The sequence below is a fragment of the Larus michahellis genome, chromosome 10 (assembly GCF_964199755.1).
Source record: "Larus michahellis chromosome 10, bLarMic1.1, whole genome shotgun sequence".
Lineage (NCBI taxonomy): Eukaryota > Metazoa > Chordata > Aves > Charadriiformes > Laridae > Larus > Larus michahellis.
In genome coordinates this window covers 16611563-16624584 of record NC_133905.1, presented here as the reverse complement: position 1 = coordinate 16624584, position 13022 = coordinate 16611563, and the positions used below count along the sequence as shown (strand labels likewise).

The 13022-nt window shown below is 40.8% G+C and overlaps 1 protein-coding gene across 2 annotated transcripts in view; it reads left to right on the top strand.

The window, feature by feature from the left end:
• The window catches only part of FGD5 (FYVE, RhoGEF and PH domain containing 5), a 101874-nt gene extending 100170 nt beyond the window's left edge, over positions 1–1704 (top strand). For both annotated transcript variants that reach the window (XM_074602703.1, XM_074602702.1), the window contains exon 21: positions 260–1704. In XM_074602703.1, the coding sequence (XP_074458804.1) occupies positions 260–296 (37 nt within the window). In that variant the 3' untranslated portion in view covers positions 297–1704. The remainder of the gene's footprint in view (positions 1–259) is intronic.
• Positions 1705–13022: the final 11318 nt, after the last annotated feature.

The window sequence follows — 13022 nt, the reverse complement described above, 5'->3', positions numbered from 1 at the left end:
CCTGTTCTAAGACAGCACTTGTACTATCTTTGAGATTTTACAATAAATTACTTGTAAAGGTTGTACTAGAACGCAAGACTCCTAGTACCCAGTTCCCTGCTTTAAACACAAAACTATAGTTCCTTGTTACAGCTGGGATGGGAAATACAGTCCTTTTCAGGCTTTACGTTCTTAAAATAGTTATTTTTCTTAAAAGACACATGTTCTTAAAATACATATAATTTTATATGTACCACTTTTTCTTTCCTGCCCTTTTTAGATGGATTGAAGCCATGGAAGAAGCATCCGTACTATAGCAGCTATCACTCAATGGACTTGGAATAAATTCTCAGATTTCTATACATTCCCAGCAACCTTCTTCTATCTTACAAAACTGAACAGTGTATTTCAGGCAGACTGGCTACATACACTGGATATGAACTGTTTCCAAATTGCTCTTTTTGCTTCCTTCATCTTACATCCGCATTTTTGCAAATGGAAACTTTAAAATAGAAGATATTCATGGTGATCTTTATGTCTGCGCAAGTACAACCCATACTATAAGCTCCTCCTCTGATCGCACAGTAAACTAAGTCTAACATCAAGGCAAGAAGATACATGGAAAAACTGACTGCAGTAAGTAACAGGCTCAGTTTTACTTACTCTAGAGCACTATCATATTTCATTGGGTTGGTTTTGATGTCTACCATGAAATGAGAAACAATGTAGTAAGTAAAAAATGGTCATTTAAAGCACTTTATTATTTTTATTGAACTACAGATTCATTTTTTCATGTTTCTAAGGAGTTCTGTGGCCTGATTTATTACTCATCCATTAACAAGTGCCAGCATGAAATTATGCCCCACATATGCTAAATTGCTTCCACACAAAATGAACAAACACCACATTCAATTTACCTGGTCTACCAACATTTCACTGGCTATGATCCAGGAGAATTACTTACTCTCAATTTATAATTTTACACTGATCACTGTATAATTTATTTTAAAGGGTTTAATTTCATACCACTGCAGTACTTTGAAATGCACTCCAGTAGCTCTACAAATCCAGATATTGAATAATATCACTTCTCCCTAAATACTGCATCAGACTCAAACCCAAAGGTTATTTTTAATTTATTGTAAGTCTACAGACAGTTTTTATTTAACACTAGTCTACCTAGTAGTGTTAAGATTTTTATCATCTATTTAAATAGTCTATCTTTATTTTCAAAGCTCCTGTTGTTTCTGCTGTTCTTGTTATGAAAAATGTCATCAAAAGTTTAATCCATATAACCAGCACACCTTTTGAAATATGCTGGTGGGCTGAAATGCACTTGTCTGAACCTGCTCTCCTGGAGTGCTCTGGAACTCCTGTAGCTAAATGTATCTTACATCAGACTGCTGTTGTGCACTACATCTCCAGGGCTGGATTCTCAGCAGCCAAGTGTCTGTATGACTTCAAAGATGCTGTGCTGCTTTACATCAGCTGAGGATATAGATCTCTGGAGTTTGGGGTTTGGGTTTTTTGTTGTTTTGGGGATTTGAGGGGGTGGGGTGGGTGTATTTTTTTCATTTTTAGTGTTTTGTTGGGTTTTTTATAAAGAAGGTTGAGAAGTGGTGTTCTAATCATTGCAATAAAATGGTATCGTGTCCTATATTTGTCATAATATTTGACTGAGAAATAGAATGGCATTTATGATTAAAATATATCTTTGTATAAAAATACCATGTTCAAGAATTTACTTACATTAAAATATAATGGGGGGGGAGATTTTTATTATTTTCATTTTTCCCTTTCTTCAAGAAGCTTAATGGATATCTGGGTTTTTTTGACCCTAACAAACTGTTTAGAATTGTCCATATTTTTAAAGATCTATAATAATGTATCCAAATTATAAAGGTAGTTCAATTGACCACCTGGAAAAACAAGCTTAAAAAAACAAATACACACCTACCACTATATAAAAATATAGTTATTTTGGGGTTTTTTTTAATATACCTGAGTCTGATAGTTTCAAAAAGCATAGGTTATCATGTGCAAACAAAAACCAAGTATGAAAGAATAAAACTTTTGTATTCTTTAGTTAATGGATGAACACCAATGTTAACTCTTTGTTTCATGTTAGAATCATACCCTTGCTACCAATACACTGTAAATGTTTATCCCCCCTTCAAAACATTTTGCACTGACAAAAAAAAATAAGAGAATCTTGAATACAGAGTAAGATCTCTAACCGTGGTCCCAAACATAACAAAACTGCACTACAAAACAACAGTATTATGAAGATTTAGGTGCTGACATTTAGTGACTGTTGTATGAAGTTTTCAATTATAAGCAGGAAATGAATACATGGAAATATTTTGTTGTAAAAAATAAGATACAGTGCTATTAAACATTGTTTTAAGTAATGTGGAAAAATAAAAGAGCAAAACATAACTGCAGTTCTTCAGGCTTTTCCTTTACATTATTTTTACCTTCTTAAATTCCATCTTTGCAGTTCCAGTTCCTGTTAACAGACACTTACCTATTAACCAATTCTCTGACAAACTAAGGAAGAGCATCAAATCAGAAGACGGTAGTGGAGGCCTTCTGGTAGAAACAGGATTTAGACCTAATTGCTATCATGAAGTGTTTCAGTCCACACTGCATTTACCTCCTGTAAAGCCCACCTACCAGTCATTTCTGCTTCAGTTACAGGTATAAATGGTCTCAATGCAGCACAAAGAAAGACAAAAAAATGAAAATGTCCTCACAATTTCACTCCAACTGTTAATCTAATTTGAGCAAAGCTAAACACCAGACAGAAATCAGATTCACTTCAGAGGTAATCCAGTAATCCCCTTTTAGAAAATTTTAACATCTTAGAATAGAGGTATATAGATACTCAGTTTACTATATGCCACTTACTTACAAACAGCTCACTCTTCCTAACCTGTAGCTAGTATTACTTTTTGAAAACAAAGATTTTGTTCCACACGTTCACAAATGTTTCCAAAAAAATCAATAGTAGGTCACAATGTACTAGCTACACAGTCAATAGCTCAGATGGAAGCTGATCTCATTTGTTGTTTCAGTGTTTTTCTGCTTATTTTGCTACTTATTGAAAAGCATTAAAATTATCTGCAACTAATATTTAGATCTATCTTATGGTATATGGCTAGTTAAAATATGTTTTTTAAACAGTTATTAAATTATTTTTCCGAATAAAAGTACAAGTCATTCAGAGTTGGGGAGTATTCAGACATGCCATTTACACAAGCACTGCTCATCTAGCCCTGGGACTACTACCTTTCCTGAGCTGATTCTGTGTTGCTTTTAAGATTGGTGAAAAACACGCAGCTATGAATACCAACCAGGCTTTTCCTGTTTGCATGCTACTTTGGTACAAAAGCAATAAAGATGACTTTGGCTGTAACCAGGTTCAGTTGAATATCACTGCTTGTGAAGGTAAAAAAAAAGGTGCCAATATTCAGCAAGGGGACAAGGTATTCCCTTGTCACTTTGTGAACCTCCTACATGCTACACTTAAAACACTGGTTTAACTTCGTAAATTACTTGGTAATATAACATACAAACTGTGTATTAAAAGCAGTGAGAACCTTCAGTTATCCACACTGAGACTCCACTTTTGATCAAGTTTTGACAAGAAAGTTTCTACACTCCAGGGCAGGTTTACAGTCCCTTTCAGAGAGACCCAAGTAAAATAATTTATCTTTTTAAAATGGATCTTTCCTAGAAGAACTGTTTCACAAATACTCTGTCTTCCTTTTCCACAGAATAACAACAAATGCCAGGAAACCTTTAAAGTGCCCATGAAACAGCATTGCCATTCCTTGCCATGCTTTCTTTATATTATTATTACTAAACGACAAGGGGTTTACATTCGTTTGATTATTTTAATAGCTTTTTTTCCCCAGAGAAGTGTTGCAGCTTGTTTCCAATCTATATGCTTCAGAAAGGCACGGAATACATTTTACATAAACATTCTCAGATTTTTTTCACCTTTTTACTTGTAGTGCTACATTTTTACGTCATTTCCTTGCTTCTCTAAGTTACAAGAAACTGAAGGACAGTTTAAACTGCCCAGTAGTTGTCTATATTTTCATTTCACAAACTATGTGCCATGTTATTAACTGTAGCACTTGCCAGCAGACAAATACAATCTTAAAGAAAGCACCACAGGAACTGGAATTACTTTCTATCCATACTGACAGTTCTTAGAGAGCAGTCAGGTCCTACAGTAATAATTGAGTACGTCACATTGAGAAGTCACATTTGGTGAATTTTGGGGCAGTGCTAGGATTTTGCACTGCTATTGCTTTTCACAGTCTTCAATGTATAGCAGTTGCATATTGTTCTTAAAACTGCTTTTTACAAATATTAATGAATAAAAATGAAATTTCCCTATACAATATTTATTAAATAAAATGAAAAAATTCTTTCTAGCTTATTCTCTGCAAAATTTCACTTCAAAGTACAGCCGCTACGTGATAAACATCAATGTTTTCTTGGATCAACAAGTTTTATCTCCTACAATCATAAATACAATTCTCATGAGCAGCAGAGAGCACAACAACAAAATAAGTACAGCTAGACTACACAGCCACTAGACTTTGCCTGGATCTGAACCAGTTGCTTTCCCAGACTACATTGAGGTGTCAGGTACGTGATACTTTCCATATTCCTGCATGCCTTCTAGAATTTTTTTGGCTTTCTTCTGATCTGTCCAAAATCAACTGCAGCATGCCAGCAGGCCTAGAGGAACTGCAGTGAGTGTGGGACTTCACTGCTGAGCAAGTTCTCAAAAAAAAAAAATACGGTCGTTAATACAAGATTATGTAAATCAGAAAAGAAAAAAAAACCCACACCAACAAACCCCACCTCAAACCATACAGAGTCTGCTAAATCCATCAGCTTTCATGCACTTGGTTCAGATTCCTAACATACCATTTCAGTGCCCAATGATACATTTTTCACCACAGCGGCAAGAAAAAGTAATTCTAAAGGTGTTTAACCATGTTAAAGGAAACCTTAATCCAATTTTGGATTGTCATGAATGCATATTTTGCCTCAGAAATCTTTCATCTGCTGTGCATGCTCGTTAGAATTAAATAAATCTTTGCTCTACCACATAATTGCCTTCCTTTGTCTGAAATATTTTTAGACAACAAACTCAATTTAAAAAAAGGTCACTGCACTTGTACTTCCGCAACACTATAACCCGGTATCAAATAAAAAGACTATGGCCATGTACCTGTCTGAATGTGCACCCAGTATCAGCTATGCAATGACCTCAGTAACAAAAGGAGGGCCATCAAACAGCTTGGTACACAAGACGAAGGGATTGGGTGAGCTCTGATGTCAATTACGTGTTGGAAAACAGCAACTGCTACTCAAGATCCTGGAGAATAACCAACTTCAGTGGCACTATAAACATGGCATTTCAGGATGGAGGAAAGTCATTGTGTTCTCTAGTGTTCTCAACACCCTTGTTGCATACTGTCTCAGTGGGCAGTGTGTCCTCTATTACTTTATACTACATCTGACTGCACTTATGCTCACGGGTTCACTAGACAGAAGTTCAAAGGGAAATGCCACTGATTGTGCCCAGACAGCATTGCATCTTTGTCCTTGCACATCCTGGAGATAACAGCAAGTAGCATATAGCAGATAAGATACATAGACTTTTTTTAGGTTGCATCTTTTACTCCCTGGAACGGTCCCCACTGCACAAGCAATATTTTTTAATATTGACCACCACCTGAGCATTGTGAGCACAAGGAATCACTCTTCCCTCTTTCCAGAATAAAACAGCATGTCATTAGCTAAATAACTGCATTTCCAAATAAACCAGTAAAACTATTCAGAACACAGGCTGAAGTGAGATTTTTCTGCAGTCAACAAAGCCTGCAGCTGACAACAAGCTCGCTTTTGCTAAGGGACAACTGTGGAGAAATGAGGACGAAACCCCCACAGGATGGAGGTCACCAGCTTCCCTCAGCACTGCCCAGCCATGTGCAAACCTGAACACAAGGCATAAGGCCTTGTACTTCAAAAATCTTAAAAGAGAGATTTAAATTGAATGTGGCGTTAAGAAGACCAAGGAGTTTATACTATTAAAACCTTCTCAGTCACTTAACAACTTTTGAATTCTTCCATGCTAGAGCATGCTCTAACTTCCATGCTAGAGCTTTGCTCTTAGAATTTACCTCAAAAGTTTCAGGAAAATTCTATGAAAATTTTAAGCACCTGAAATGACAAAAAAAATAATCAACGGAGCTCTACAATACTGTTGATCCCAAACATTTAGCACACATGAATAACCTTATATCCTGCTTTTATTTTGTAGTTCTTGGCCTGCCTTGACTTCTGACCCTCTCTAAGTCTGTTATGTACTTTAACTGCCAACACCATGACCAGAGAGAGGGCTTTGGCCTATGCCATAGGCACTCTTACAGCTCCCCTTTGCGTTGCAATGGTTCTCTTTCCACATCTAAAGCATCCTTCCCTCCTTCTAAGTGTGCACATCTCCCATCTAACCTGTGGTCTGTGGTGAATTCCATCTGTTCTCCTGGGTGAGGAGCAACTTCCATGGGGTCTCCACCCTCCGCTTCTTGTATGGCAGCTTTGCAGAGCATTCCTTCTTCCGAGGCAACTGTCCCACAAAAAGGAGCTAAAAGGTCCTTTTTATCAGTAGAAGAGCTTGAAAAAGACAGCCACTGAAGTCCTTTCTGAACTATGGCTGGGAGCTGTTGAATACTTTTTGACAGGAACCGGCCTGTGGAGAGGAGCCCATGCCAGAACATGTGCTCCTGACAGGAATTGCAGCTTGTGGAGAGGAGCCCACGCTGGAGCATGCGCTCCTGACAGGAACTGAGGCCTATGGAGAAGAGCCCACGCTGGAATACGTGCTCTTGACAGGAATTGCGACTTGTGGAAAGGAGTCCACACCAAATTATGCGCTCCTGACAGCAATTGGCCCATGGAGAGGAGCCCGTGCTGCAGTACACACTCCTGACAGGAATTGAGGCCCATGGAGAGGAGCCCACACCGGAGTACGCGCTCCTGACAGGAATTGAGGCCTGTGGAGAGGAGACCACGCTGGAGCACACACTCCTGACAGGAACTGCGACTTGTGGAGAGGAGTCCACACCAAATTATGCACTCCTGACAGGAATTGAGGCCTGTGGAGAAGAGCCCACGCTGGAGCATGCACTCCTGACAGGAACCAGCCTGTGGGAAGGAGCCCACGCTGGAACACACGCTCCTGACAGGAGCTGCGACTTGTGGAGAGGTGTCCACACCAAAATATACGCTCCTGACAGCAATCACAGAATGGTTCGGGTTGGAAGGGACCTTAAAGATCATCTAGTTCCAACCCCCCTGCCATGGGCAGGGACACCTCCCACTAGACCAGGCTGAAATCGGCCCATGGAGAGGAGCCCACGCTGCAATACGCACTCCTGACAGGAACTGAGACCCATAGAGAGGAGCCCACGCTGGAATACAGGCTCCTGACAGGAATTGCGGCTTGTGGAGACGAGACCATGCCGGAATACGCACTCCTGACAGAAATTGAGGCCTGTGGAGAGGAGCCCACGCCAGAATACGCGCTCCTGACAGGAATTGTGGCTTGTGGAGAGGAGACCATGACGGAATACGTGCTCCTGACAGGAATTGAAGCCTGTGGAGGCAGCCCACGCTGGAATACGCGCTCCTGACAGGAATTGCAGCTTGGAGAGGAGCCCACACTGGAATACGTGCTCCTGACAGGAATTGTGGCTTGTGGAGAGGAGCCTATGCTGGAGCAGGTGAGAAGTGTAAGGAGGAGGAAGGGAGAGAAGAGCTGGTATGTACCAGCTGGACCCCCATGCCCCCAGGAAGGGAAGGCTGAGTCAGGAGAAGGGGAGGAGTGGAACTGAGCCTGGCAGAAAGGGCTGGCAAGGGAAGGTGGTGTTTTCATTTTCAGCTTTTTCACCATACAAATCTTAACTAGGAATTATTTAAATTTATTTTCCCCAAGTCAAGTCTGTTTTGCCCCTAACAGTAACTGGAAAGTGATCTGTGTGTCTTTATCTTGACCTACGAGCTTTTTCATCCTATTTTCTCCCCCTGTCCTGTTAAGGAGAGGGAAGTGAGTGGCTGGGTCAGCATCTGGCTGCAGTCCAAGGTCAACTCACCACTCTATGGTAGGCAGATTTAATTCTTTTCTTTCCTGCCACTGTAGCTATTAACCTTTACTTGTAAAGTATCTTGGTTCTCTTTGGTCTTTTACACCTCCAGCATCTTCTGTTGATTTTATTTCTCTTCAGTCATAGCTAAAGCCAAAAAGGGCATGCAGAAGTACTTCTTACTAATGCTTTTTCAGAAGTCTGTATATACAAATTTAGCAAATTTCAGCTCTTTATTCAGAATATATATCACAATATTGCTTATTAATAAGGGCATACAGTCTATTTCTATATTTCACTGAAGTTACTTGGAAGAGCTACAGCAAAATTTGTCACAATCTTGACACAGCTTTCTTCACTGCACTTTTTGTTGCCAACCTCATCGAGCATGGTGGAGCTGCACAGCAAGCAGGATTGCACTCTGCACCAGAGCTCAGGGTACAACCGCTGTAAGGCCTTCTCTTGGTGGCAGAAACAAGGAAGAACAAGGAGACCTAACTCCTCCTGTTCTCTACACCTTTCCTCAACTTGCCAGGCAGGAGCAGAGAGGGGGAAAGCAGCAATTCATCTCCAACTCTAGCATTTTCCATTCTTCCTTTTAGTCAGTCAGAGACTCGTCAGTAAGTGGAACAAGAGGAATTTGTGAAAAGGGAGTGAAAGAAGATGGACAGCAACTAGAAGAGACAGTAAAGAATATGTAACTGTTTTGTTATCTTTTATTTGGTGTATCACATAGAATTTTGGAGTCACAGTGTTTTTCAGCTGTTAATTAACTTTAAATGAGCCCACAGGCAAGTCGTTTGTCTCACTAGAGCACAGGCAGTATGTTTATGTCAGCTACTTCTAGCAGCATCCCAAAAAATAATAACAAAAATACCTGTGACTGCCACAACCAATTACTTGTGTGCTGCAAATTTAACATTTCCAAAATTTCAAGTAGTTACAGATATTAGTACAACACTACACAACAGAACTCAGAGTTTGTTCACTATTTTCAAACACAACAAACAGACTAAATCACACACTCAGAGGTTATGAGATACCAATATTTTTATTTCCATAAAATCATAATACTATGAAAGCATACAGTTCTAACTTACAAACACTCTGCCCACCCTGAATCCTCACAATTATCAATGTATACCTTTGAACATTTTTGCAAGATAACACTAAGCAATCTTATTTATTTTTAAAATACTGTGCAAAACATTCAATAGAGTATCTGCAGGCTTTGCTTAATAGGACATACAATTCTCATTACTGCATCTTAATTTCCAGTACCACTCAGACAGAGGAAGAATACACCTTTAAAGCGTTTCTGTTTATGTTGCCTTCCAGCAGTTTCAGTAACCAACTCAGTCATTAGCAACAGTCAAAATAATACAGAATTACTGGCAACATTCAAAACTATACAGAACTTTGCTTTAACAGACTAGACCACTGGTCTAGTGTGATACCCTACTTCGCAAAGTATCTCAGACCTTAGGCTTTAACAAAGAAGCAAAATGTGTATGCTCAAAAGCACAATGATCTAAACAGCCAAAAACACCCTTTCTTTTGACCACCAGATCACTTAGGCTCCAAAGCGAGAAACTGCCAGTGCAACATCCTCCTATAGCAAAATGCTCACAATTCACAACACTCTAGAAGAGGGAGCCCTTCTGAAGCAGGCTGTAGACTCAGGTACATATCCAAAAGGGTGAAGAAATAACATGCTTGGAAATTATCATCAGCAAAAACCTGCTTTATGGGCATGGCTTCCCAGTGATTGACGGTCTTTTCCATTCTCCTACTCCATTACGCCACAGCAATCCTTTCACAAGTACGCATACGTTTGGTTGCCAATATACACTGTATGATCAAGAATATCCTTCAGAAACCAAAATACCAGTTTATGGAAGCAAGTGTTTTTGTTTTCCCTTAAGCTATCAAAGATTATTAATACATAGTAAAAGGACATTGCAGATCTTTAATTGTCCAGGTTTACATAAGAATATTTGACGGGACTTGTAGGGCCTTCAGATATACACGTTCAGATTTCCATTCTTTCCTCAGACCAATCTCAAACTTACTTTAATGAGAATTCTGTTCATATAAAAAAATGTAGTGACAAGTCAGAGGTACATTCTTAAACACAACACTAGGGGCAGAACACTTTAAAAGGCGAAGAAATAATAGCGGTAATCATACAGGCAAGAGAAACAATGCCTCTCGCTAGGCCACCTGACTGGCCCTCACACAGCAGAACTGCACAGGGCCTACAAGGTTACTGCTGCTGTGCCTGTGAGCCCCAGGGTGAAGAATCACATTCATTTTCAATACATAAAACCAGAAGAAAGACAACCTATGTCAAAAGAGGCTACAACATGACGGTAAGACAGAATAGATGGAGGTGAGCAAACCAGTAAATAAGCTGCACTATGGTGTCTGTCCCTCTAATTTATCAGTTCTAATCACAGTGGTAAATTATCTCATGCGCTGAGACCACTTACAAAGCTTTGTCATGATATCTTACACACCTTTGCCCAAGCCAATTAAAAAAAAGAAAATATCACATCCCCCAAGCACACTCTTGTACACTTCTAAACACAGAGTAGTGAGAAGGGTTGAGAAGACTTGTGAGAAAATCACTTATCTGGTAAGCAATTATAGAACAACTACTACAGAAAAGCAAACAAATGCCAAAACACAAACACCTAGGAAAGTTGCTATTGGGAGTCCTTGAAAAGTCCTGGCTCCCTCTATGCATCAATGGAAAAGTTCAAAATTTCAATCCACTCCAATTACTGACAGCCAAAGATCAGAGAATTAGAAAGGAACAGGTTAACAGTCAAAAGCTACAGAAATGCTGAACCTCCCTTTTAACCTGTGTGGGCAAGAGAATTTGCTAGTGAGCAGAAGCAAATGAATGTAAAATATATTTTACTATCAAGGAAAAATAACACACTATTTCCCTGAGGAACTCAAAATAATCATCACTATAGAGATTTCTATATAAAGCATAAATTTAATTGAAAGCATCCTAGCCTCCTTCCTCCCCATTCTGTATATTCCAATGTTCCTGCTCATAAAGATAACTCTAAAAATCAAAAGCTTCTTTATTCATGATGAGATTCTCCTCTGGTTTATTCAGCAAGTGACAATCCATCACTGAAGAGTGCAAGAGCACAACTGAATATACCCATTGGCAAGAGATACTAGGTCTTGTCAGAGAGTTCTCTGACCACAATACTGAAATACTTTCCTACCTAAACAGGAATATAGCTGGTGTGAAAAAAAAAATAATTAAAAAGATAAAAACTGGTTTAAGATTCTGATGAAAACATTTGATAGCAAATACATGACAAAACTCAAGATTCAGTTTAAATTTGCTTACAATCATGATCCAACAGATGCACATCTCACAGTTTAAAGCCAGCCTAACAGCAATTTATTACCTTAGCTTATTTAACTTTAAAAAAGGTGGGCTTTTTTTCCAAATCCTCTATTTAGAAGTGATGCTGTTCCACAAGTCATTATCCTTGATTTACAACAAGGGAAACACAATCCAACCCTAACCATCTGACCTACTTCTACAGTAAGGCTATTATAAAAATTTTGAAAATCCTTAAAGCTATCTGTGTTACAAAAATGTACTTACACTTTAATAGCATGTTTTATGAAGTAAAGAAATATAATAAAATCTGCTTTTGAAGGTATGTGCACATCCAGATTTTGAGAATTTGAAAATTCTCCATATATTTAACATTACAGTAGGGAACAAGCACCCAAGACATTTTTTGAAAGATTTTCTTTTATTCATATATTGCAAACACATCTGTACGTCATCTGCTTTAACATTATTCACTCCAGTTTTGTGACAGTGAGGCTATAATTCATAAGCGCACTTCTTAATTTTTTATATCCTTGCCCCAAATAGCCAGTTCTAACAAACAAAACAAACAACACAAAAAAACACCCCAACAAAAAAAAAAATAAATCAGGGTGCTGAGTGAGTTAACTATTCAGACAACAGCACCTCCTGCTCAAGTGAATATTGTCTTCAACTGCTACCTCTTCCATGCGTTTCCTTTCAGGAGTTACTGTCACTTCACATTGACCAGTTTTACTGTTTATCCGACCGCTCCTTGAGTTAGCTTCCACCAAATTACTAGACTTAAAAGGAACTTACTAAGACCATTAAGACCATTTTGATAGGGGTAGGGTAACAAACGGCTGCACACAGCTGTAGCAGTGAGCCGGGCTCCCACGCCAACGCCGGACGAGCCCTGAGGCGGGCACCTCCTCCCCCGCCCGGCTGCGCCCAGCCCGGCTCACGCCTGCCCTGGAGGCGGCGCCGGCCGCGCCCCCCGCCGGGAGAGCCCTCAGCAGCGCGCCGGCTCTGCCAAACCAAAGGAAACCGGGGAGGCTGCGGGAGGTCCCTGTGGGAGCCGGCGCCCACCTCCGCCCCGCAGGCCACACGAGGCCCAGGCACAGGTGTCGCGGCAGCACCGCCCAGCGCACGCAGCGGCCCCTCCTACCCGGGGATGCGGAACAGTCCCCGCGCCCGGGCTGCCCCCTCGGCGCCGGTGGGGGAGGCCGGGTCGGGCAGCCCGGGCAAAGGCTGGGCTCCGCCACCTGCCCCGGGCTGCCGTGCCGGCCCCGCACTCCCCCGCCGAGCCTCGGGGCGGCCCAGGTAGCCCCCGCCCCCGCCGCCGCCCGGCCCCGCCCCGCCGGGGGGATGGAGGCGGCGGCGGCCGGCCCGCTGCTGGCAAGAGGAAGCGGGGAAACGCGCTGGGGCGGCGGCGGGCGGGGTCACGAACTCTGACCTTTCACAGGGGCACGGCACACAAAACAAAACACCCCCCCCACGCGGCCCCGTAACACAGG